General features: G+C 41.8%; 1 protein-coding gene across 8 annotated transcripts; it reads left to right on the forward strand.

Annotated features, from left to right (window-relative positions):
* Positions 1 to 893: 893 nt before the first annotated feature.
* si:dkey-30c15.10 (uncharacterized protein LOC559353 homolog) lies at positions 894 to 25337 on the forward strand. 8 transcript variants are annotated; one of them, XM_034685546.1, is made up of 25 exons: positions 981 to 1238; positions 2495 to 2594; positions 2683 to 2850; positions 3187 to 3282; positions 4292 to 4476; positions 5478 to 5570; positions 6686 to 6775; positions 7212 to 7299; positions 9729 to 10853; positions 11258 to 11568; positions 11691 to 11785; positions 14048 to 14177; positions 14347 to 14482; positions 15937 to 16113; positions 16229 to 16355; positions 16561 to 16609; positions 18378 to 18431; positions 18510 to 18542; positions 18629 to 18650; positions 18762 to 18871; positions 19211 to 19264; positions 19624 to 19710; positions 20168 to 20275; positions 20364 to 20512; positions 24345 to 25337. In XM_034685546.1, exons 2-25 carry the CDS (start codon positions 2501 to 2503, stop codon positions 24496 to 24498), a joined length of 3735 nt encoding a protein of 1244 aa, XP_034541437.1. In that variant the 5' UTR covers positions 981 to 1238; positions 2495 to 2500; the 3' UTR covers positions 24499 to 25337. The 8 variants fall into 8 exon arrangements, with proteins under 8 accessions (XP_034541441.1, XP_034541442.1, XP_034541437.1 ...); XM_034685545.1 differs by having other exon boundaries at positions 981 to 1207; XM_034685547.1 differs by having other exon boundaries at positions 981 to 1207; positions 7215 to 7299.
* The last annotated feature ends 1812 nt before the right edge of the window (positions 25338 to 27149 follow it).

Here is a 27149-nt window from a genome sequence, read left to right on the forward strand (position 1 = left end):
GTTCTGTTTATCTAGAAAACATGATTTCATATCTAAAAAGTCTACCATGAAATCTAAACTAAGTTACTACAAGCACAGACAAGTTTACAATGTTCCTCTGGAATCAAAGCAGTGTGTTAGCTCCAGACCTCCACATGCTGTCTCAGGTTAGATGCTGATGTTACCATCACTAAATGAACAGACTGGTCTGAATAACATTTGATCTGCATTTGATCTACGCTCAACCAAGGTACTGCTACACCACTGAGACTAGAGCACTGATAGAAATGTAGAGGAGTCAAAAGGATGATATTTGTCTTCAAATGGAGTAAAAGTAATAAGTACCCCCCCCAAAATAAATAATACTCAAGTTAAGTACAGATACTCAAAAACTTTACTTAAGTATAGTGCTCAAGTAAATTTACTTTGTTACTGTCCACCACTGCTTGGCACTATATATCTGCCTTCCTTTGTCATTGTTTATGATTCACACCTATTTTATACAGTCTATGATTCACACCCACAAACTACTGTAACCATCTCACATCTGAATCGTGCTGTTTCATACTGTGTATGTTTTAATTAACCTGGTGCAATTTCATCTGTGCAATAACTTACCTTACTATCTATTCATAAGATAGAAGTGTATATATCTGTAATATTTTATATATTTTATTTTGTTTTATTTTATTATATTTTATTTTGTTTTTTAATTATTATTATTATTATTATTATTATTATTATTATTATTATTATTATTATTATTATTATTATCATGATTATCATTAATATTATTATTAGATTTTTTACTATGTAAGTACAATTGTTGTCCCGTGTTGTAAACTGCTGGAACATAATCTATTCCCATCACCAGTATGATGTGTTGGAATTTTGATATGCGCGTTTCCTCTGTCACTTACGGTAAAATGACTCACCCGCGTCATCAGCTCAGCAGACAGACCTGGGATCAGATTTAAAACTCTTCAGCGCTGAGTGAACCATAGGAGTGAGCGTGACCTGCTTCCTGTGCGCTGACTCTGGATCAGCTCTCTCAGAGAGATTACGGTACTTCAGCTGTGTGCTCTGCTAACGTCAGAAACCAGAAGACCCGCTGAAATTCAAAGTCTGAGGAGGAGACTGAAACTTAAAACAAACACGGAGGTTGTTTTCTGCTTTCTGTCAGTTGGGTTTCAACTGTTTCACACAGACTGGACTTTCAGCTCTTCAGGTGAGACATCCACAGGCTCACTCTGTGCACGGTACTTCGGATAATTCTTATTAATCAGGCAGTTTGTTCGACTAAAGTTAGCTTGTCAGAAGCTAGGCTAACGTTAAGCTAACCTGATAAAACAGGTTGAAGTGAGCTAACAAGACTCTGAGGGCAGTGTTCTTAAAATGAGTTAATGAAGCTGCTTTAGTGTCAAATGTTTGTTTTTTAACATAATGTGTGTTAACAGTGTCAGCGAGTTGAAGTTGTGCGATTAACCGACCAGTTAATATCACAAATAAACTAGCATGTCAACGCCCTGCTGCTTTATTGGGGTTAACACTCACGTGTTTTAATCCAACACAGTGTTTTATCTATGAAAGGTAACTATCTTTAACCATTCTGACCAAATAACACGACACATTACTGCTTTAACTTTCCTTCTGCCTGGAGAAACACCTAACAGCTATGTAACAACTGCCCTGTCTTGATTTTATAAGATAGCTGTCACCTCCAAATGTATTTCTAATAGGGTTGCAAAATTCTGGGAATATTCAAAGTTGGAAACTTTCCATGGGAATTAAGGTTAATGTATGGGAATAAACAGGAAGTTAATAAATTGAAGGTTGGCTCTTAATAAGGAACTTAAATATAGTTGTGGAAAATATATTTTAGCATAATCCTGACTAAAACAACCAGATTTCATGCAAGTACAGTTGAATATCTCTGCTATTCCTCAATCACATGCACATAGCACACTGCTTACTGCAGGGCTATTGAGACCACGCCCCCTTCATGCACTGTGCATTCCTCCATCACATGAAGCACACATGATCTCTAGAATCCTGCAGAGGCTAGGCTTGGCGAGGGAGGATGCTTTTTTTTTTTTGCATGTTGAATGGGACTTTGTTGGAGGCAGAGCGGCTCTTTTCATTTAACATTTTGAATGGGACTTTGTTGGGATTGCATTGTTGTTAATTTTTGAATGGGTTGGGTTGAGGGGGATGAGTAATATTTAACTCAACATTCATGTTTTTGTTCTTCAATGAAAGAATTGATTGTTCAATAAAATATTTAACACCAGATAAAGTTCTACTCACAAATAAATCTGTTTTAATTGTATTATTTTGGATGGATTTTTGCTTATAACAAAACATGTTTATGCTTGGATATGATACCTTTCCATGAAATTACCCTCAATTCACAGTTAATTCCCATAAATTCCCATAATTCCCATGGAAATTTACCGGAAATGTTCCACCCCATTGCAACCCTAATATCTAATGTGTGACCTCTCTGTGTTTGTAGTTCATCATGGAAGCTGGCGAGGAAAACAGTGGCAACAACAACTTGAAGAGACAGAGAGTACCTCTGTCAGATTCAGAAGATAATGTCTTCACTCAGTCAGGTTTGTTTCTGCCTTTTATTAGCAGCACAGTCACATCAGTGCTCACAGTTGTGTTCGTATGTTTGACTTCTCCTGTCCAATGTCTCAGAGGACAAAGATGGCCAGAAGCGGCGGCGTCTGGAGGCAGCCGGTCAGGAGAACCGGAGTCCTAAACCATCCACTTCTGGACGCAGAGCAGAGCTAGAGGCAAAGGCGGACACACCGATCGTCCCCTCGGTCCGGTCCCGACTCCACTTGCTCACGCAGAGACAAGAAGGTCAGTTTTTGAAAGTACCGCACATACAAAAACTGAATCAATGGACTACTGTTTGAATCCTGTGGCTTCAAAAATGCTGCAAGGTTGCATTCATACCACCAAATCAGACTCAACCCTCGTTAGCAGGAGGTTCATTCCAGTCTGTTTATGTAGACTGCATTCCTCTTTACTTGAATGGAGCTCAGACGAGTTACTGCTTATACATGTGTACATATGTGTACATGCAATAGTACTTCACTGTATTTTAGCAGGATTTTTGGTTCTACTCAAAGTGAGTAACAGCATTGATGTCAGATGAATACTGTAGTTTGTAACAGCCAATGTTTGTTGTTTTAGGGATCGCTCCTCTGGCCCAGCGCTGCCTGTCTGATCCTGGTGCTGTCAGCTCATCCATCATCATCCCAGATAAAGGCTTCAGAGAGCCTCTCCTTGGTGAGGATGCTTACAGTAAATTGTTGTGACCAGTGAAAGGTGAACTCCAATACAGACTGTCACTTTACTGACACTTTGTATCTGTATTGTTGTGCCCACTCTACTGTAAAGAATAAACTACAACTTCACATACAGGGAATGACATGGGAAGTCCATTTAAGATAAGATTTTCTCGAGACACAGTGTAGAAGTTTTACAGGAGCATACAAGAGAAGCTGGTGGTCAGTAACTCATGGTTTTTGTAGTGGAAACGGAGAGAGTGGGTGTGACGTACACACTGCCTGACCAATGTGGATAATTGAGACCACTTCCATATGTGGCCTGAGTGATGAGGTTTCAATCCATACTCAGACTCAGACCACTTCCATATGTGGCCTGAGTGATGAGGTTTCAATCCATCCTCAGGACACTTGGTCTGATCACCCAGGATGTATACTAACACCCAATATAAACATGGACATAAGCACATTCAGAAACCTCTGAGAGTGAATGAGCGGTCACTGGAGAATACAGTCATACCTGTCTATTTTCAAATCCTTTAAAACAAAAACAAAAAAGTCTGATATTGTTGGTCTGAAAAAATAAAACATAAGATTTAAAATCTATCAAATTTTAAAATGTAACATTTGTAGGAACCCTGAGCTGTGACACAGGTTCAGATTCATTAGTGATGTGGCTGGCAAAGTATTTTGAGTCATTAAAAATAACTAATAATGTTAGAAAGAGTGAGAGAACCACATTTTAATCACTTAGCTTACATTTTTAATGAATGTTTTGTAGATATTTGGTTGACAAAACTGAATATTGATTTAATTTTGATAAAAAAAACAGCGAAATATATTTTATTATCAATGTACAACAAAGTTAGCTAACCTTACCACATTAAGGCCACAGTGAAGCCATTCAGTGATTTCTACAGAGACTCATTCTAACATTATATTATAATATTAATTTGTGTTTACTATCGATCATGTTTGACAGTTCATTGTTGTAAATGCTGTCCCTCCAGGTGAGGGGGAATTTAATCAGCGATTGGAGCGCTTCAAAGTGCCGGTCTTCCAGGCCAGCCCGACTCCCTTGCAGAGCTCTACCAACCCCGGTCTCAGGACCTGCTCCAACTTTGTGTCTGGCATTCAAAACAAACTCCAGGGCAGCACAACACCGAGCTCCAAGCAGGCTGTCCGCATGCGCCAGGTTGGTTCAGATTTTTCTTATACCATCAGTGGCACTGTGTCAAACGTAGAGGTCCACTGATATTCACCAGCTGATCACAATAACTACAGAGCAGGTCGACTCATGGATGATATATATTGCAGATATCACGTTGCTAGGGATGTAAGGATACACTCAACCCTCGATTCAATTTGAATCCCGATTTTTTGGTTCACGATACGATTCACTCACGATTCTCTAACGATTGTCAAGAAAATTTCATTCATTGAACTCAAAATTTAAATAACTATCATTTTATGTCAATTCTCAGATATGGACAGTTGGGGTATATATTTTTTCTCTTATATTTCTTTGTAAACAAAGTAATCCTTTCTCATTTTTAAGGTGTTGTAACTCAAATAAAACCACTGCACACTTTTTTTTCAGCACCTTGCAAAAAAACTAAAATCACCATACAAAAATACCTTGATGGAAAATTTCAGAACATTTCTAAAAAAATGGAAAGTGAACAATTCCCAAATGAAAAATATTAAAACAAATAAGTTAAATCTTTTTAATTTAGGGATGTAAGTTTCAAGTGTTTTCCGTGATTGATCTTTGGAAATGTTAACGATCAAGTATCATTTAATCATTCAAAAAATGTGAACGTTTTCCGTCAAAAATAATGCCAAATGCGTTTTTTCCCCTAAATCAAGTTTTCCTTCAGGACACAGTGTATATAACTGACGGTATTAAACAGCTACGGATCATATTGAGTTGTTCAAAATGTTAACATGCTGAATATCAACGTGAGGAGCAGGCATATAAATAATCTCTGTGGACGCATGGTCATAGAGTGAAGACTCAGACTACAACATGTGGATTTACTGCAACAGGACAACTGAACAGAACTCTGAAGGAAAATACTCAGAAAACATCGTGGCTCCAAAAGATTGGAGCTTTTTGAATACGGCCACAGAAGTGATTTAAGAAGTGATCGCCCTTTATCCAAGATTTGACTTTGATATGGTTTCCCTGATCAGGAACGAGAGCAGGAGTTGAACCAGTTGCCGTTTCAACCAATCAGTGAGAATGCCTGGCTGAAAAGGAGCAGCTCTGATCCCTCTTTAACTCAGGTGGGTCTGTCATCATGGCTTACACTGATCAAATATCCATATAGCTCTCAGTAATGTCTTTCCTATTTCATTTTGTGTCAAGTATATTTAGACGTTTGTCATCAGTCTCTTGCCTCGTGCATGACGAGGAAAAAGTGTGTATGGTTGGACTGATCTCAGGATTTATTTGATGCTAATAAAGGTTATGCTCACAGTGTTTGATTACAAGGTATAACAGTTAGGGATGTGCTAGTTAAGTCAACTGAAAGATGAATTAGTTAGTCGGCACCAGAATAACCAGCTGATTAAAACCATTATTAACGAAGGCCTGACAGGCTGGTCATATGTTGTGTCTGAGCTGCAGCACAGCAACTCACCAATAACTGGGGCCTAGCTCAAGTAATTAATGGCTACCACCGTGATGCTCAACTACCTGCATGTATACAAGCACAGGTGACAGGTGGCATCTCGTAGGCTGTGTCTGGTTAAAGTGGCATTTCACTACTCAACCAGCGCAATGTGTAACCAGCACAGGCATGTGGATGTTAACCTGTAGGGAGGACCTGAGGCCAGTGATGCCAGCTCTGCTAGTGTTAGCCAGACTAAGCAAACTGACGTGACATTGTTTATAACCAGACTCTGATCCTGTGTTGACTCTTACCTGAGTTTTTCCTTCCTCAAGACTTGTTGGGTAGTCAGAGCTTGAATTTCTGTTCACACTACTAGAAAATGAGTTTCCCCAGAACATCCCTAGTTCCTGTCCTGCTTTTTGTTTAGGAAGTGTTTTTTCTAACGCGGCAATTTCAAAGATATTAAGATTATGAGTTTCCCATAATTAGAGGCACAGCTGACTTGATTGACAGGTGGGAACACTGTAGCTGTTGGCTAGGAGGCTCAAAGCCCGCCTCTTTACGTCACAATTGCTTGACAGCAGCAGTATGGCTCCCGCCGACGATTGGCCTCAAAACAGCGCTTCAGAAACAGATGGGTGACGTTTATAAAGTCTATGATCTGTACCTTCCAATGACAGAATCATCTTCCATCATGCTTTTATTAATTAATTAATTCATCAATGAAACGTTTCTCCGGATGATTTGAGAATGATTTGACACACTGGCTTATCTAAACCTTATCAGGGAAGGACCCCTCCTGGACCCTCATATCCTCCCTGCTGGGTCCCCAGGTCTATCAGGGGAGTTTGTTGGCCTCCCATGAAACCCTGGGATGTGAGTGTGTGACCACCCAACTCTTACTTTTCCTTTTTGGACACACGGGTGATACTTTGAGATAAAGAATGGAATGAACAAGGGCGTCATCAGCATAGAGGCGTACAATGAGGACAGATTCCCCCGTTCATGTGGCTCTAGTCTGGGATCAAAGTAAACACTGGCTCTTCTTCTCATTGCACTTATTGAGTTGGGTTTTCTTTGGTGCTGTGGCCAGCTTACATCAAATACTGGTCCTCACTCCAGAGCTTTTCAACTGGATTTTTATTCTCACCACAAGTTTCTCTGGTTGCACAAAACCTTAAGCCTGATCACAACTGTAACATGCTCCTTTTTGTGTCTCTCAGTTTATGGATTTACTTTCATGATTAAACTTGAACGCAGCTCTCCGTTACTGCTTCTCATTTTTGTCTCCTGCTCCTGATGTGGCTTCCAGCAGGCTGCTGATAATGCAGAGATGAAAGACGACAGCTTCACTGACGCTACAACATCGAGCGCCAAGAAGCAGTGTTCAGATGAGACAGGTACGACCCCGTTCTATGTTTATGGATATAATAAGTCAATGCTGTCCCGGTTTTATCGGAAATAGACCAGAGCTACTAGGGTTGGACACGTCCCAAACTACTCTTTTACAAATCAGTGATGAAGCACTCTGATTGGGTTTGTTTTAGCGCCAAGAATCAAAGCTGTTGTTTAGGACGTGAACATCACCTTATATATATATATAGAGCAGTTTAAAGGTTCATTTCGACCAAGAGTTTCAGGGTCTTTTAGCCCCCAGAACTACTTTACCCTGAACTAAAAGATTCTGTGACCCCAAATCACACAACTCACGTTTCTGTAATCTTTCACTGATACTCCGTCATCACAACAGGAGATCTGCGCGTGAACGAGGCACGTTCATGACGAAACGTTCCGCAACGATCCAAAACTAAGATAGTGCAGAAGGACATCCACAGCAACCAGCTGCACATAACTTTAGAAACAGCGGTATGAGAAGGTTTATATTTAACATGAAATGTTGCAATGCATGATGCATGGTGGGACCTCTCTCTCTTCCACCTGCAGAGCATCCGTTAGGAGCTGCAGGTCATCAGACAAAGCAGGGGCAGAGAGTGACAAGAGAGTGTTTCAATCATTGATAACGGATGGTGATTTTTACCAATAAAAGAACAGAAAGAAAGTAAATAAAAGTGGTCTGTGATTCTACTTCGGTGGTCAGAAATATAACTTTGGCACCCCGCCACGGTATCATTTGTGTGCGGGAAACACATTAGAATTAGAATCATGACACAAAGTAATGCAAAGGAGCTGACGTGTTCAGGGAGGCTGGGGTTCAGGCAGAGCAGTGTCAGAAACATTATTGTGCTAAACCAGAGGCTGGAATCCCTTTATTTCTAGGATCAGGAACAATTAAATCCAATAACCTGTCTGTTTTTTCACACTTTGAATCCATTAAATGAAGGTTTCTTCCTTCTTTGCAGTCGGCTACAGCTGACGTAAACTTCCTCCTTTGGTCTTCCATTATGTTTTTCAGTGCGACTGCCATCCGTAGAAACATTAGCGCTGCACATGTTGCAAGTTTCTGGCGGAGTTGTATGTAATAGAAGCGTGACATGCAGCTAAACTGCAGAGTCTCTGTAGTTATCCTCCATCATGCTCCGCCGGGCAAAAATGCACAGACCGGCCGGCGCTGATGACGTAGGAGACGCACATGGCTGTTGTAAACACAGAAAAGCATAGAACTGAGATGAACAGATCTGCCATATGGATCGGCCCTTTGTCATCAATATCTGATCTAGCTTTTTGAGTCCGATCTAGCCGATGTCTGATACCAGGATCGGATCGGTGCATCCCTAATTTTTATTTGAATGAAGAGAATTCAAATACATTCATAGCGGTCACAGAGAGAATGTTTTTATTTGACTTTTTAACAGAGACAGGCTGAATTATTAAACTTAAGATATTACAAACAAAAGTAATACAGAGTGACATGTCGACGATTTTCACTCTTGGTACAACCCTGATACCATCACCTGATCGACTACATGAATTATTTTAAAGAGAGAAAATATTTTTGGCAAAAATCAAAGACTCAAATGTGACTAAAACTAACGGGCATTTTCATCTAAAGACTGAGACTGAGACTAAATCTAAAATAGCTGCCAAAATTAACACTGCTTCTATCTGTACATATCTGCAGTTTCCTAAAGTACAGGATGTTGAAAGTAGAAGTTGGCACAACCACTTGATGTGAATCAGATTTTCTATTGGGGATGCACCGAAATGAAAATTATTGGCCGAAACCGAAAGACATTATTATGCCAGCTATTAGTATCATTGCATTTCTGGTTCTGACTGTGTATTAACCTCACTAACATCAAGGATCTCATTGAACATATCAGACAACCAGGGTGCGTGTCCCTCATCTGGGTCAGAGAGACCAGTCCTTTTTTCTGTTCTCCTGTGCTGTGCACTTCTCAGTCTCCAAGCGGGTTCTCTGCATCCATCGCGGCCTGGATCATTTCTCGTGCACGCTGCTTTATTCCCACATCCAAGTAATGATCTTTATAATGTGGATCAAGTACAGTCGTGATGAAGTGCAGAAGATCCGAATAGATCTCAGTGAAACGTGTGCTGACAGACTCTAAGAGTGTACTTTTCATTGTTTTCACTCCGTGGTCCGTCTCAACCTCTTTGCTTAGAAGACAATTTAGTGCTGCAATTAGAGGAAGAACGGATGCAGACATGTTGGCCCTTATCCTTTCTTGCTTGCTTGCGTCATCACAACATTCTGTTGGCCGTGTTGTTTCAGTGATAAAAGTCTTTCGGTGGCTGAATTTTCAGTGCATCCAGACGTATTTCCTAATGTTGATTTCTTATATTACATTTTTACAAACCCTACAACGGTCAGGTAGCCTTTTGTTAAGATGTGAGACAACTTTCTCTACAGGTAAGAGGCCACGCTGTGACTCTGATGTCCCGGCAGCACCTGCAGGGCCTGAAAACTCCAATGATCAGCTCAAAATCGAACAAATGGAACAAAATACTCCTCTGAGAGAAGAAGTAGGGGAAGAGATGGGCTGCAAGGCTTCATTTGGAAGTGAAACCCATTTAATGCCCCCAAAATCCCAAACCCAGACTGTGTTGATGCTTTCTTTTAGCGAGGATCAGAGTTTCTCCGGCGTGCCTCTTGGCGAGGAGCAGAACGTGTCAGAGTTGCCTACAGGAGAGAGCATGCTAGAGTGTGCTTCTATAGAGGAGTTCAACACAAAGAGAGCCGTCAAGATTTGTGGAGAACATGAAAAGGCGAGGTCTGAGGTGGTTTCATTTGAAGAAGTAGAAAATAACTGTTCTTCACACCATGAAGAAAGGATGGAGATGTCAACAGATGAGGAGACGCGGTCGTGGAGATATCCTGCAGAGTGCAAGGAGGAGTCTATTGTAGCTCAACAACAGGAAGGAGGAGATGTGTGTGCTGAAGAGGAGGAGGAAGAAGAGAGAGGAGGTAGAGTTGTAGATGACAGAGAGCCCTCGGACCTCCTGTATGGTGAAGGGGATTTAGGGAGCGTCTCTGCTGAGATTGCAGATTCATCTGAAATGATGGAAGATGAGGAAGAGGAGGGAGACATACTGGAGTCAGAGAGCTGTGGAGGTGACCAGTGTACAGAAAATATGGAGTCCGGCTCAGACTGCAGTGAGGGAGACATCAAAGGAGATACCTTTACAACAGGACCAGACAAGAACAACACAGAAGCGTGTACTGATGAGGAGGAAGTTAGAGTACAGTCAAACGAGGAGCAGACAGTTGTTGATGTAGAGTCAGACAACTTGAGCAGTGAAGTGAAACACACCCAGAGTCAGAGAGAGGTCCAGGCTTCAGACATCTGCGTGGAGACAGAGGAAACTGAGCGAGCTGAGATGGATGAAAGGCAGGGTGATGAAGAAGAAGAGGAAGAGGAGGGAGGGAGCAGCTCAAAGAAAGTCTCCTTTATCCTGGAGCATAAGCTGATCAGTGACCCGACCCCCTCTGAGGCTGACACCTCCACAGAGTCCAGGATAGAGAGGAGTACATCAGGTGAGAACAGTTAGAAGGTGGAGGTGTGGGCACCTGAGGACACCTTTGGAGCGGTGGAACACACGGGTGGAGTTTATCTTAATGTTCGGGATAAATCACTGGTGATCACTGCACTTAATGGGTTAGGTCAGCACAAAAGGAACAGTTCACAAAATGTACAACCCAGGGTGTCCAAAGGTTTGAACATGTGTTACGATCATGCAGTGTGCAACTGTGGATTACATACACTACCAGTCAAAAGTTTGGGCACATCCTCATATTAAATGCTTTTGATCTATTTAAATTATTTTCAACATTGTAGATTAATACTGAAGACATCAAAACTATGAAATAATCTGGTTTTACAAGTCATCCAGAACAGAAACTGTCGTCTCTATTTGTTTGAATGTTGTCTTTTTTTTCAGATTCTGAACAGAGCTCTCACGATGAGACCAACACCGCCGAAATAATTGACCAGATGTTTGAAGAAGTGCTGGAATACGCTGGAAGGATTGAGGAGGAGAGGATAAATCATGAAGACATCGAGGACCGTGACAGTGGCATTGGAGCCTGCTCCAGTGATAACATGAAGGAGTCAGAGAAGGAGAAGAGTGAAGCACAGGACGAGGTCAAAGCGGAAGAAGAGAGTGAAGATGAAGATGACATGCTGACTCTTCCTCCCAGTGCTATCCTCTCACCTCTCAGCAAGTCTGTGGAGGCTGTGGTCACCCCTCTGGTAGGATTCATTCACAACTTAATGCAAGTTAAATTTGTAGAGAAATCTAGATTCAGTGCTTCAGGGAGGCTGCTACGTTTTTAGAAAGAGAAGAAAACTTTTCTTTTCTGAACCACCAACAGAGAATGGTGGAGAGCCAGGAGTCCAACCCTCCATCTCTACTCCTGACCCCAGAGGACACCACCACCCCACCTGTTGAATCTGCTCTTCTGTACAGGTCATCACAGCAGACACAGATTCAAACCATTACACTCACACTCAGTTTTTATTCATCTGTGTTTTCCCAGATAACAGGTTTAAGAAGAAAGAGGCTTAATGTTGTATGTTTAAAAATAAACATACACATGTTCCCACGCCACACGCCACACTAGTCTGTTGTTATCGAACAAGGTTGAGCTCGCGGACAGTGAATTTGGAAGCTAGTTATGCTAAAGGGGGCAGAGCTAACTTCCTACTACAACCGATAGCTGACAGACAAAGTTTTTCACAACTCACCAGATAATCCTCTTCACTCTCTGTCCTCACAGTGAGCTCCTGTTGATTCTTGATCCCATAAAAACAGGTAGAGTCACAGAGTTCAGGGAAGCTGCACAGAGATGGAATCGAAGTGTCCCATATATTCCAGATGAGTGAATCTCAGCTGGTCCATACGTCATACCTCACGTCTGATTGGCTAGAAATTTCCACTCTTGCGAATGAATTCGCTTCATTCGCACAAATTAATTCGCATAAACGCAGCTCCAGACCACTACTCACGTCTTTTCACGTCTCATTCACATTGACTTTACATGTAATTCATTCACACGACTGATCTTATTCGCGTTTGGTGTGAACACCCCATTAGAGGCGTACAAAGTGTTAATATCAGCGTGTGAAGCAGAGTCATAAAAATGATCTGTGGATCTACTGCAACAAGAGAACTGAACAGAGACATGTTTCAGACTCACAGAGTCCAGTTTTCTGCCTCCTGGTTGTTATTGATAAAAAAAGGATGTGTACATGGTAGGGCTGAACGATTTTGGAAAATAATCTAATTGCGATTATTTTTCCTTAATATTGCGATTGCGATTTAATATGCGATTATTTTTTCAAGGTCCTCTTCTCGTGTATTTTTCAACAAACACAAGCAATAAATCAATCTATATTATAATAAACATTATCAGATTTATTATACACAAACTGTTCTTTCTCATAGGCTAGACTTATGTTAGGATAAAGGCAAATGAAGCATGCATTAATATGAAAGACGGTTTATTTATCTACTTGAATAACAGTTATAAACTTACTAAATACTTTGACTTGCAGTCTTGTAAGTGTTCACCACAACTACCTAACAAAAGTCTGCCAAACAAGTGTTTGAAGTTTAAAGCATGATTGGATGTGAATCAGCTGACCGAAGGTGTTGCACACAGCAGAGACGCTCAGCTGGGGGCTGCAGCTGAGAGACAGGTCTCTTTTTTTCTCCGCTGCAGGACTGATTATGACTCAGTTGTGCTCCTGGCTGACACCTGACCACGTAAACATGCTATTTTTCTCAATAAGAACCAGTAGACAGAAAACTGGACACTGTGAGTCTGAAATATGATTCTGTTCAGTTGTCCTGTTGCAGTAAATCCACATGTTGTCTGAGTCTTCACTGACTCTGCGTCTGCAGAGATTATTTATAAGCCTGCTCCACATGTTGATATTCAGCGTGTTGATTATTTTGTATGCCTCAATATGATCGGTTCTTCTGCTGAGGTCATTTTTAAAGATGTCAACAACAAAACAACAAATCCAAACTTAGCTTGGCTGAAGATGTTTTCTTCATCCCCTCTCGCACGTATCTCGTTTTTCTGAGATTTTTTGCCGTCGGCAAACCAGCTGAAAGGTTCATTATAGCCACCTACCGCATGCATGTCACGTGAGGTTGTGTCTGTGTACATGAAACTCTTTTTAATTTTTTTATCGCAGCTTTTGCGATTTGATAATTGCATTCTATTACATTGCGATGTTTGAATTCGATTAATCGTTCAGCCCTAGTACACGGTCAGCTGTCAGTCCAGAATGCAGCCAGGTTCCAGCTGAGTGTCTGTGCAATACCTTTAGCCGCTGATTCACATTGAAACATGTTTTAAATGTAAAACTTCCCTGTTAGCTGAATGAAATATGAGACCACGTGTCATATCTCTAAATGTGTCATTATCATGGTTTTGTTTAGATCAGTCCGAACAAGATCATGCAAACAACAATCTTCCACTGTCGGGATGTGTACACCTGTTCATTGTGATCCCATTTTCAGATGCACAGACATGATATGATAGTGTCATAAACCAAAGAACAACATGAGGACCTGAAAGAGAACACTCTCCACTGCACAAAGACATTTGGCTCTAGCTATTTACATTTTGGATCAGCTCAAACATGATTTTATGATTGAGAGTCAAAGTTTGTCTCTTTTGTCTCTAACTTGAAGTTTTTATTTTTTTGTGTTTTACAGTATTGATGCCTACCGCACACAAAGACAGAGCAAGCCATCCACTGTTCAGAACGTCACTCCTGAGGTTCAGAGACAAGCCCCGGAGAAATCCCAACTTCAGCCCTCCGTCAACTTCAAAGAGAAACTCAAGGTAGCTCTACTAAACATGTTCTTAACTCAGTATTCAGGTGAAGATCCAACTATAACCCCCCCCTATACTATACTACCTTCATCATCTGCATTACAACTACTGAAAGCATCCTCTCCTGGATTAAACGAAACACAGTGTGATAAGTTTTGAGTGACTTGTGTTTGTGCAGGATCTAAATGAAGAAGCGGGGAAGCTGCAGACCGTGATCAGCCAGACGCTGCAGGCTCTGAGCTGCTGCACCGATGAAGAGCACGGACAAGGCTCGCTGGTGGAGGCCGAGGCTGAGAAACTTCTGTTGGTGTCCTGTGAGTACATTTGAGTACTTTTAGTTTTTTAACAGTTGCACCGAAAGGGATTTAGATACAACAGTACGACCTCGAAGAGGATTTGTGAAAGAGCCTTTAACAACCCAGCAGTAACCATGTCATCAATCAATCTTTATTTATAAAGCATCTAATCCCAACAAATGTTATCTGAAGACTCTTTCCAAACAGAGCAGATCTAGACCATACTGATGGCACCCTTTTTTGGGGGGTACAGCGTCACCATGCATGCTGATGAATAGTTGTCTTAATTGGCATACCGTAGTTTCGTATGAAGTAAAGATTGACAGGGACTCGAGTTATGATATTTGTAAAATATTTGACTGTGAATATGAAGTTTGTCTGCAACAAGCAGTGACTGACAGAACAGGTCAGATTCTTTTATATAATTGTAGAAGAAGACATAACAAAAATGTTGAAAGCAAAGCTTCTTTTTTTTAAGCTATTGTGGGTGATGCATTGGTCCCCACAGGTTTGGTGTGTCTTACTGTGTAACTTCAAAGTTTCAAGTTTAAACTGTGTTGACCTGGTAACAAGTTTAGAGTTGTCTGAAACAGACGGGCCACACTGTCGACAATAAACACACAACATAGCTTTCTCCTCGTACCGCAACCACGGGTACTGCGTAAGCCATTGTGGTGGAAAGCAGTATTTTTTTTCATCACCTGCTGCTCGGCCGGTGTCTCCCTGTCCTTTTCATCATCAGTACCGCCTGATTTGGCACTTTTTGCTGGCTCTCCCTCACCACCAGCCTCCTCCTCTCTCTCCTCATCTTGTTTTTTTAAATACCGCTTCATTTGTTCAAATAGCGAAACGCTTGTTATCGTGAAGTTCTGTCTGTCTTTGGTGTGTGATGCGTGTATGCGCTGCGACTGCGCTCTCTCTTCAGAACAGGAGAGAGTGCTGGTGGAGAAGACTGACTAAGCCAGTGAAAAAGAGGGCGACTTTCAAACACAATGTCTAACACAGTGCCTGTGTTAGAGGGAGCATTAAAACAGCACTCGCATGAACGCGACCAGATGAAATTCTTCCTCGCACACGCTGAAAAAAAGGTTGTATATGCAACCATTTTGGTTGCAGTCTCAAGCCCTGGTTAGTGACTTTAACGGGACAGGAAGAGTTAAAGTAAAGGACAGGCAGACAGAGGAGAGAGAGGGAAAGACAGGATCCCAGTGTGTCAGTCTAAGCCTATAGTGGCATAACTTAGAGCTGGTCCAAGCCTGAGCCATGTGTTAGATCGTGAGTCACAGCTAAGGGCATGGCGGAAATGTTTGACTTTGTGTTCTTTTCATGATGTGAAACCAACAGATCCCTCTAGTTCTATCTCTAATGTTGGTAACATGCAGAGATTTTATTCAACCTGCATGATGATAATGCTTTGCCTCAGATTTCTTCATCGTGCTGTGTGACTATCTTGTGATTGAACTGTGTTTCAGGTGAGAAGCGCTCTGCCCTGCTGGCAGAAATGGCCAGGCTGAGGGAGGAGAGGAACTCAGGGTCAGGAGAGAACAAGGACTCTATTTCCCAGATGCCCTGCAGAGGGACTGTCAGCATCACAAACATCCGGCTGCCTCTGAAGGTGGAATATGTGTGCTCTTCACTCAACCGCTCAGGTAGCAAGAAAACAATCACTTAATTCACTTAAATATGTTGCGGCCTCATACAATTCATTAACACAAATGAAGTGGCTGACGTCCTCTTGAACTGACTTGTTAATTTACCATGCAGGGCGGCCGAGTCATTATTTCTTCATCCTGATCCGCTATGGACCCTGCAACATCGTCGCCACACCGTTGGCCACGGCTTCTGACGCCAAGAACGGAGACACAATCTCCTTCCCCACTTCTGTCACACTGTAAGCTGCAGCTCTTCTGATAGCTTCTTCCTCTATATGACACTTTTCTGACACTTTCAGTGTCTTTGAGTTTTTGAAAAAGCGCTATATAAATAAAATGTATTATTATTATTATTATTTTGTGTTTCTTTTTCTGAATGAAAGATTTGTTTGTTATATTAATGTTACTGCTCTGTATTAAATGCTCCGTCTCTTGTCATTTCAGGAAGGATATTCGCTCAACCTTTGAGATTGATGTGGAGGTCTACAGCCTGGTGAGACGCAGCTCTTTGATGTGTCGTTACTCTTCGTTACTTCATTTGTTAAATTCCTATTCATCAAAGTAAAATGTTCAAAAACAACGCTGTAGTTTGAGCTGCGAGGTCAAGTAGCATATTATCCCATTATGAATTTGAAAGGGAAATCTGTTTACCGGAACAGATGTTATGGACTTAAAGGTATATAATGCTGCCAGGTATCGTAAGGGTAGAACTCAAGGATGCCTTCAAGGGTAGATAGTGGTTGCAGCTTAAGGCTGGTTTATACGTCTGCGGCGCCCCTACACAACAGTGGCCAACGTGGACATGAGCACCACATACTTGTGCAATTTGTTGCCGAGACGATTGAGGGCAGTGCGGTCTCTCTGATAGTCAGGTCGACTGTTTCCAGTCTCGCTACGATCTCGGTTTGCTTTTTTACAACAATTCAGAACATATCTTGTTAATCTAGAACGCGTACACGTTACTGTGTATTATACAGACATGATTACAGGAAGAATAGAGAGGACATGTCGGAGGAGATGAAAAACACAGCTGATGTACAGAAGTTCTGTATATTCTGGAAATACAAGCCGCCGAGCAGACCAATCAGAGGGCTTGCGACGCCGTCGATTCGACGCAGAAGTATGAATCAGGCTTTAAGCTCAGCTGATGCGTTGGTGCATCGTTTCCGGTACATGTGTAAAACTAGAGGAGCTGGATGTGTCGAGTGGTAGAACAGTGATTCCCAAATACTAAAAATTTGTAATGATCTGAAATTTCATTTTTATCCATTGTTATAAAAATATATAATAGAAATTTTGAAGCTAAATTTTGGACAGGGATTTGACGTAATGGTTAAGTTGCGCGCCCATATAGTGGGCGGCCCCCTTCCCACATGTTATTCCCCCACTCTCTCACAGTGTCCTGCTCTATCCACTGTCCTCTCCTGTCTGAATAAAGGTGTAAAAGCCCCAAAATCTAACAAAAAAGAAAGCTGCTATATTCAAGATAAAACCATTTAATTAAAAACAGCAGCAATTTTCTTCTTTCTTTTTGACCCATGAGGACATTTTGCTATATTACCTTTTTAAATCACAAACTAATATGCAGGTTTTTGGACTGGCCTGTTAGTTCTTTGATGCAGCTGTGAGCAACATTTACCTCGGACTAAAAAGTTAAAGCTGAGGGTTGGTAGTTCTGGAAAACTAGCATGAATTTGAATGTAGCATTTCCTCAGGACTCCGTCTAACCCCTCCCCCCGTCCCCTCTGAGCTCCTCCAAAACAAAGCCCCCCCTCACATGCACGAGCGCCGCTGATTCGCGACCATATGATGGTGACTGATTCAAAACCGGTCCTCAACACATTGTTTGTGTTTTGCACTACGTCAACTCATGTCTCACTCAGCGGTAAGAAAACACCAAAACATTCTCATAGTGAAAGTTAAAAACACAAACAAACATGAAAGGTACGCTTTGCAGGAGGCGGGCAGAACAGGATTTGATTGGTTTCATCATTTGTCTCCTGATGGCAGAGATTGGTTGGTGTTTTCCCAGGTTTACTCCGGCTGTAGATAGAGGCTTTTTTTACCTCTTTTTTAAGAACACATTATGTATTGATTGCCATCGGGACATAAAGATCATTTTAACCAGTATAACAAAAAATGGATCTAAATCTGACTACCAACCCCAGCTTTAATAAACCCCTGCTGTGGTAGTCAAATGAACATCACTCTTAATCTGTTGTATTTAGGGATTATTAATTTGCCTTTTATTTACCATGTAGTCAAACAGCTCGGGTAACAACTGCACCATGGACCGGCCCACCACCAAGTCACGGGTAAGTTAGTGAGCAACATAACAAGGCATCACTGTGTCTCTATGACCAACAGTCTAATGATGTCTTTTACATCTTCAGGTCACGCCGAGAAAGCTGCTGAACACCATCACGGTGAGTTCAAGGTTTTCATTCAGGTCTATGTTTTCTCACCTCGTTAAAAAGAAAAATAGGCTTAACCTTTTCTTTTGTTTCCACAGAGATCCAGCAACAGTCTGACAAGTACGTCTGAGTTGATTTTTTCAGTTTTGTTCAATGGACGATCAATGGATAACCTCTTGTCACAAAGCTTCTGCATCCTTGTGTTAAACGTTGTGCTTCTTCGTGTTTCAGCTGCTGCTCCTCCTGCACTCAGCACTCGCCATTCCAGTAACTTCAGTCTGGTTGGGTCTCATAAGATCTCCTTGGCTTCATTGGGTCACAGCAAGTTCCCTCTTGATAAGGTAATCTGTCTAAATATAGGACCTGTTGTTATTTTCTGTATCCTAGGATTTAAAAGATTGATGTGATGTAGATTATTTCTTAGGTTTAGTCATGTAAATTCTTTCTGAAATAATGACATTGAAGAAGTGAAGCGATGCACATGTTACACACACAAACACACACACACACACACAAACACACACACACACACACACACACACAGTCACCAGGTGTTGCACTCTTCTGTGTTTCATTCTTAAACACGCTGTTACTCTGTTAGAGTTTCTACACGTTGGTGGGCTCACTGGTGATGAAATATGTCTCCCCCCTCCCCTCTCTGTCTCGCTTCCTTCACTCAGATGAAACTTGAAGGCAAAATCAGACGGCTGCTGGGAGATGAATTTCAGGAAAAGGTTTCACTCAGAACACGGCACTGCCATCTCTTCACCACTCTGTTTTCACTCTGCAAGAACTAACCCAACCTGCAGCTCTTCATTTCCAGTCATACGAATTAACTCCCCTCTCAGTAGAATAATGTTTGTTGTTAGATTTCAGAACTTAAATCAAGTCACTGTGACATCTCACCTCTTAAACTTAGTAGCAGTAAACTTGTTTGTGAACCGTCTGATCATACACGATTAATTTCCCTCCAACATGCAGTTTAAAATATCTCCAAACATCTGATGAGCAGCATGTTGGTGTAAATGTTTCTGTTTTTTACTCGTCTTGCTCAGCTCAACAGTATGTCATCTCTTCTCTCTCTGAATTGCAGGTGCCTTTTCTCTCTCCTCTAGAGGGCAACATCTACCTCAGCCTGGACATTAAAAGTCACTCTGATGTTCAGCATCAAGGCTTCCTGGTCAGTCCTGGGATGAGCCTTATTTTTTAAACACCATACACATGTCAGCCCATTAAAGAAATGTTGTTTAAAAAAAACATGATGCAATACTTTCAAATTCTCTGTTTAAGATGCACTTTAATACATTTTTGTCATCTAGAAAGTGATCTGTGTCCTATACTATACATGCGTGGGACCAATATGTATATGCTTCAGGGTCTTGTCTCACCCTGTCGGGATTCTTTTTCCCATTACAACCTACTAATCATACATTATCCTGCATAATACGTGGGGGTAATAGATGGTACTAGAAAGAGCTGCGCAGCTGCTTAGAAACTGCACGTTGCGTAATGCACTTGAAGTCTTCACACAGGAACCCAGACTAAACCTTTTACCCCCTGAGAGTCTTTCACTCTGTAGAAGTGTTTCCACAGAGTTCAGTTGTAATGTACTCTTCTCTTTTGTGATTCTGTTTCAGACCATGTTTGAGATGATCGGTGGGTTTGGGGTCTGGCATCGCCGATATTTTGTCCTGGAGGGATGTGACATGTTCTACTGGAACCACCCAAACGACAGAGAAGCGAAGGTAAACCAGTGATTGACAGACACAGTCGTCATGTTACCTTTACTCTATGTTGAACTCTGATTTCTGAGTGTTGTTTGTTTTCTTACAGGGAGCAGAGGGCAGCGTTTCTCTGTCCAGCTCCCACATTCAGTGTGTCAGGCCTGTCAAGAGGGACTCGTGTGCCAGACCCTTCACCTTTGACCTGGTTAGCAACGCCCCGCAGCAGCAGCAGGACAACAGCCAGCAAGCTTTGGCCAAGTAAGATTAGATATAACTCAAACATCTTGAAAAAGTGAATGAAGTGTTTCTATCGTCTTAGGGTTTTTGTACATCACTTCTTTCTTCACTCTCGCGGCTCTGAGGATGTTTTACTTATCTTTGTAGTTCAGACATTTCACAATAAAAGTCCTCGGAGCAGAGTCGGGTTTTTGGCTTGTAATTCGGTGAGCTCTTTCCAGAACGGGAGTCGGTACATCCAAATTGTCCACGATCCATTTCTCCATGTAAGAGCGTGGGTCAGAGCCTTCCTCTTTCTCAGGTATACCCAAGCGAGCCGGATGCGACCCTGGTGGTGAAGCTTTCATCAGTGTGTCTGCCCCCTGGTGGCTGGCTGCAGTATAACTCAAAAAATCCATCTCCCCATTCATTTAAATGGGGGGAGCAGTCAAACTTAAAAAAATAAATACATGTCGTACGAATGTTTCTCACATCCGTAAGCTGTGGTGATATGTAGTTAGTATTTGAGTGTTTTGTGTTCAAGGCCTCTTTTTTCTGAAAAGTTTCTTTTTCGTTAGTTATTAGAGTTTAAAAAAACGGGGTTTTACTTCTGGGTTTCCTTTGATTCACAGCCGCTGTAGAGAGAAACTTCAAAGGACACACAGCGTCTTCTGACGCTACGCTGTAGGGCGGAGCTTATTACAGTGGCTTCACAGGCTCTGGCTGCACAATGGCGGCGCCCAGGAGCGGGATTTTTTGGCTTCAGAACTGTACAACGGGAAGAGGCGGAGCAACGCTGTCCATTTTTACAGTCTATGGGTACACCCATAGACTATAAATAATGGACGTAGTATCCGTGCCGTCACCCATCTGTTCCTGAAGCGCAGTGAAGCAAATCGTTGGTGGGTGCTATATTGAAAATGCTGAGCTCAACCAGGCAGAGAGTGGGGCGTAAAGAGGCGGGCTTTGAGCCTCCTAGCCAACAGCTATGTGTTCCCATCCAGGAGTCAAGTCAGTCATGTCCTTATTTGGGAAGAAACTCGTAATCTAAATATCTTCTGAACCGTTGTGTTAGAAAATAAATTCACCCCCCGTACAGTGTGTGCCGATAGAGAGATTAGCTGCGTAGAGGCAACCGTTTTTTGAACCAGGCTGTAAACATGTATATTTCTGCTGTAAAGATCGTCTTCTTTGAATGGGTGTGTATGTGGTTTCTGGTGTTTCAAGCAGATTCTCGATGAATTACAGTTTATAACACTTCAGCATGGGCTTCATATTTTGAGACCTGAGGTTGCCGCTTGGGTATACGCAGTATACGAACGTTGTTGCGCCGGCTCCTGCACTCCAAATCCTTGACCTTGGTGGAGAGAAATATATCTTTCTCCTCAACACTTTGCAGCGCGTGAATCTCATCTTCAGCGGTAGAAATGTTTTCGGAGTTATCGTTGTTACCTGCCTCTGCAAGTCTTGCAGCGCCGTCTTCTTCAAAGTTAGCTTTGGACACGTTCTCTTCACTCATCCATTTACACTTGTTCTTAGTTATTTTCTTTGGCATATTTACTTATGACACACATGTGCTATCGAGATGACGCACTTTAACAGTGAATGTGATTGTTTCAGTAATATTCTTTTCGTTATTAGCAACAGAGCAGGATGAGCCACGACTGTTCAGCACGCCGCCATAACCAGAAGCCTTTCTGTCTTAGGGTTTTTAGTCTTTTGCATCAACATGCTCTCTATGTTGTAATCCCAGACTCCTCCCAGACACACACAGTGCCTGATTTCTTTTATTGTGTTATATTCAAAAGTATTTAACCAGGAAAGCCTCATTGAGATTTAAAAATCCCTTTATATCAGGGTATCCTGACCGAGATCCACAACACAACGACTTCATTCTCATATCAACAAATCCTGGATCACATAATAGAACATCCTCACTCAGAGCATCGACAACCTGATGCTGCATATCCCTCCGCGCCTTCCTGCTCCAGTTTAGTTGAGACCTTTGTTTACAGTAAGCATGATGCTGCTCTGGCTGCAGCCAACACGTGACGTCAGGGAGGGTGTTTACTTTTGGCAGCTGATGGGAAACTCCTTTTGTGACATCAGAGACCGGGTTGTTTCCACAAAGTTATTTGAGACTGCAAAATGACTTCAAGAAAAAAAAATAAACACCATCCACGTCTCTACTTTCTCTTGTGCCAAATGTCCCGGTGTGAGCCACTGGATTTTATCCCAAGGTGGAATCCGTTTTTTTAAACCTGGGCCCTATTTTCATATATTTAGTGATCCAAAGTAAAAGTTTATTTTTTACAGTGGACGTCTTTAAAGGGAGGGTAAAATTTACTTTAACTGTGTCATCCAAGTCCGTCCACTGAAGTTCTAGCCAATCCATATCTGGATCGTCTCCGATCCGCTGCGGTCCGGCTCCATGCTCTCTCAACCGTCAACACCCACTGTTTGTGTTTTCGGAACGCAGCACGGAGCAGGACCGCCGGACAGCTGGAGTCATGTGACCGAGGTTTCCCCGCTGTAATCACTGAATGAAGGATTCTCCTCCTCCTCTCCTCATCCATGTTGTCTTTCTGGTCCTCTGAAAACCTCTGACCTGTTGACTCCAGGCCTGGCTCCGCTAATCATGACTTTGGTTTGTTGTTGTAGTTAAGTGAAATACGATCTGGTGATAACACAGAGTGTTTTATTCTGAAAATTAACCAGATGTTTTCATTTTGTTTTGGTGCCTGACTTCCTGTCCCGCTCCATCTGCTCTGTTGAGATTGATGCGTCGTGCTTAAGCGGCAACCTCTGGTCTAAAAATATGAGTCCAATGTGCAAGTGGTAAAAACTGCAGTTCCTGGAGGATCCGCTTGAGGCTGGCTCCGGAAGTACCGGAAACCACATACACACCAATTCAAAAAAGCTGATCTTTACAGCAGAAATAAACATGTTTACAGACTGGTACAAAAGACAAGGGTAGTCTGGATAGCTGATTTCTCGATCGGCACACTATGGTCGTGCTCCGGCATCCGGCAAAATAGAAGTCTTGTGTATCTGATCCGGAGGGCTCCGACCTGCTGGATCAGAGACGGAGCCATAACGCAACGGAGCAGATCCAGTGGAAGTTAACACATTGACTTGAATAGAAACCAATTAGATCTGGTGCTATGACGGATCGGAGACGTACCGGACATGGATCAGGTGGAATTTTGCGTTAAAAGCACCTTACTCCCAAACAAAAAAAAAGACTGCCTCCTTAAATTATTTTGAAGAAAATAAATCTGAGCCTGTCTGTGGCACAAAATAACAAAAGGGAAATACTGCAGCCGGTTCTGAGGCTGGGAACTTGAAGCTTGAAGGCCCAGGATACAGAGCACCTGAATTCCCTTTCATCAGGCGGCAACCTCCAGTCTCAAAATATGAAGCCCATGCTGAAGTGTTATAAACTGCAATTCATCCAGAATCCACTAGAGGCTGGCTGCAGAAACACCGGAAACCACATACACACCAATTCAAAGAAGACGATCTTTACAGCAGAATAAACATGTTTACAGCCTGGTTCAAAAAACGACTTGGCTCTACGGCGCTCATTTCTCTATCGGCACACACTGTGAATTTTTTTCTAATGCGACGGTTCAGAAGATATTAAGATTACGAGTTTTTTTCTGAACAGCACTTCAGGAACAGATAGGTGACGTCACGGTTACTACATCCATTATTTCTACAGTCTATGGTTTCCATGTGAAGAAACAGTAGGATGAGCAGCTTGTGTGCTCTGAAGTTTAGTTTAACAGATGTTAAAACAGTCTAAACAAAGACACCGATCAAAACACTTTAATGATCAGTCATCAATACTCTGGATGTTGTTCTTGTTCAGGTGCTGGTTTTCAGCTGACACCAAACAGGAGAGACTGGACTGGATGGAGAAACTCAACCAAGTTCTGTTGGACTATCACACATGGACCCGCGCTTCAGAGAGTCAGCAGTGGACAGAGTCCAGCAGTGGGAACCTGAGGGAGAGCATACTGTAACTCCATCAATGGGCTGATGGTTTAAATGTGATGTCTTACAGCTTCTGACACAAGAACTATTCTGTCTCAGAGCTGGTCGTGCTTTTCTGCTGAAGTGATTCTTAACAAACGGCGAAGCATCACGTTATATTCTCTTGATTTATCTTCATCCTTTCTTCTAACATGAACTGCTAAGCTTCTGTTAGAGATATTATTTGCTCCCTCACAGACGTGAAAGCAGAACTCTTGTAGCCTATGTACACACACATTTAGAGTCGATGTGTTTTTGAGTTGTTTGAACTGGAAGGATGAACAAGTTTGTGTAGACTCACTAATGAATGTTGATTGTGAAGGAGATCTCTAACAGAGCAATTTAGAGTAAGAATGTATGAAACACTACAGTTTATTCAAATATAGAAGGATTTCTTGATTTCTGACAAACACAGTGTCTGTCTCTGTGGATGTGGAGCAATGCCTTTGAGATGTTTGTGATTTGATCTAACAACATCTCTGTCTTTATAATATTATAATTTGTCTCTGTCCCTCTTGATGGTGAAACATGTCACCAGTGCCTTGGGGATACTTTGTGTCACTGCACATGAACATAGCATATATTTACATGATTAGAGGTATATATATTGTGTGTGTGGTATGGTGGATGAGATACTGGTTAGGTAAAAGAGGGAAGTGTAAAGGTGCTGCTATAATTCCTGAAGTCTGTACTGTTTGATATCCTGTTCTTTTCTTTCTTTGTGTATTTCCACCTGTCAGTCTATCCCTTTGTTTCTCATGTCAGCTCTAACTCTATGCACCTGAGAGAAGGTAGCTATTAAATAAATGGATTGAAATGGCTACAAAAACTGTTTCCGTTGGTTGACTTGGGTTTGCATGCAAAACTGCATTTTTTAATGGTTCTCTACCTGAAATATGTTTCCCTGGCATGTCTACAAACCCCCCGAGAATGAAAAAAATCCCTTCTGCCCCTGTTCTGATTTCTCCACCTTTCTGTAAATGTGTGCTGAAACGAGCCGTTTCAGTTTTCAGTGTTTTTCATACGTCACAACGACATCTGGTCTTTAACAGAAGTCAGAGCTCGGAGCTTGTTCAGCCCATAGACTGTATAAAATACAACTCAACTCCTCCTCCGTTTTTCATTACCTGCACAAATGTGTGCTAACAAGGAGCTTAGGAGGGAGGCATGCTAGTTGTAGGCTGTCTTAATAAACACAAAGGTCGGTTTTACTCCCCACGTCTGCAGATTTGAAGATCTAGTGGATGATTTTTATTTTTCATGGAAAAGTCCTAGCGCTAGTTAGCATAGCCACATAGCTACATGTTCGTAGCTGTAGCTGTGTACCAAGACACATGTCAACATTCTGACAAATAAAACAACAAGAAACACAAAATCTATGACCAATGGTTCAGAAAGGTCCTGCTACAGGTGCCTCTCCGTCAGGATAAGATTCTGGATCAGATTCAGAGGGTTGAAGTAACGCGGGTCTGTGAGCAGCCATGTATATTCAGCCAACATGTAAACATTAGATCAACGTGCTGGAGAGTCGAGGCCACATCCACTTCCTGAGGGGGCGTGGTCAGAGAGCTCATTCTCATTTAAAGACACAGAAAACAGCCTGTTCTGAACAGGGCTGAAAAAGAGGGGTTTAGAGGCAGACCAAAATCTAATTTCAAAGTGTTTTTTTGAGCATAAACTTTAAAGCCATGTTTTGGGGAACTCTTAGACCAATATATATTGATGAAAAAGAGCGTGATATGTCACCTTTAAGTCCTCCTGGTCAAACATTACTCTAATACAAGTGAAAGTTGTTCACTCAGATCCTGACTTGAGTTAAAGTCCTGGAGTACTTGCTTTTAAAAATACTGAAGTATTCAAAGTACTTTTTAAAATATCTCTGAACGTATTTTCACAAAGCATGAGGTCAGTCAAGAATGCATGGGTGAACATTCTGCTCCGTTCTGTTGATCTAGAAAACATGATTTCATATCTAAAAAGTCTACCATGAAATCTAAACTAAGTTACTACAAGCACAGACAAGTTTACAATGTTCCTCTGGAATCAAAGCAGTGTGTTAGCTCCAGACCTCCACATGCTTTCTCAGGTTAGATGCTGATGTTTTGTAGGCTGTGATGAAGTTTGTGTGGTAAACAGATCAGAGATTTACAACAATACAAACAATCATTCTTTATTTCAAAACCTCAAACGTGGGTTTAAAATATGGCCGTGGTGCTCAGGTAGAGAATCATCATCCTTCTCAGTCATAGCCATCATCACCACGACTAAATGAACGACTGATCTGAAGAACGTTTGATCTACGCTCAACCCAGGTACGGCTACACCACTGAGACAAACCAATCACAAGAACACCAACAGTTTACAGTCTTTGGGATCTGATTTCAGAAAAGAAGACTCATCAGCTGACTTCAAAGATAAAGTAGTGAGTGACTAGAGCACTGATAGAAATGTAGAGGAGTCAAAAGGATGATATTTGTCTTTAAATGGAGTAAAAGTAATAAGTACCCCCAAAAATAATGCTCTATGTTCTATTATTAACAAAGGCCCAACATCAAGACAGGATAAGATCCAGTCCGATCTTACAGACAGGACTCAGTCTGATCTCATCTTAATCCACCATGAGCAGAGCACTTTGCAGCAT

Source organism: Notolabrus celidotus, chromosome 6, assembly GCF_009762535.1.
Source record: "Notolabrus celidotus isolate fNotCel1 chromosome 6, fNotCel1.pri, whole genome shotgun sequence".
Classification (NCBI taxonomy): Eukaryota; Metazoa; Chordata; class Actinopteri; order Labriformes; family Labridae; genus Notolabrus; species Notolabrus celidotus.

Coding starts and splice junctions, on each gene's coding strand:
- si:dkey-30c15.10 (XM_034685546.1), top strand. CDS start 2,501: ATGGAAGCTGGCGAGGAAAACAGTGGCAACAACAACTTGAAGAGACAG. Junction 18,543..18,628: donor AGCTGCTGAACACCATCACG/GTGAGTTCAAGG, acceptor TTGTTTCCACAG/AGATCCAGCAACAGTCTGAC. Junction 19,711..20,167: donor TTCAGCATCAAGGCTTCCTG/GTCAGTCCTGGG, acceptor ATTCTGTTTCAG/ACCATGTTTGAGATGATCGG.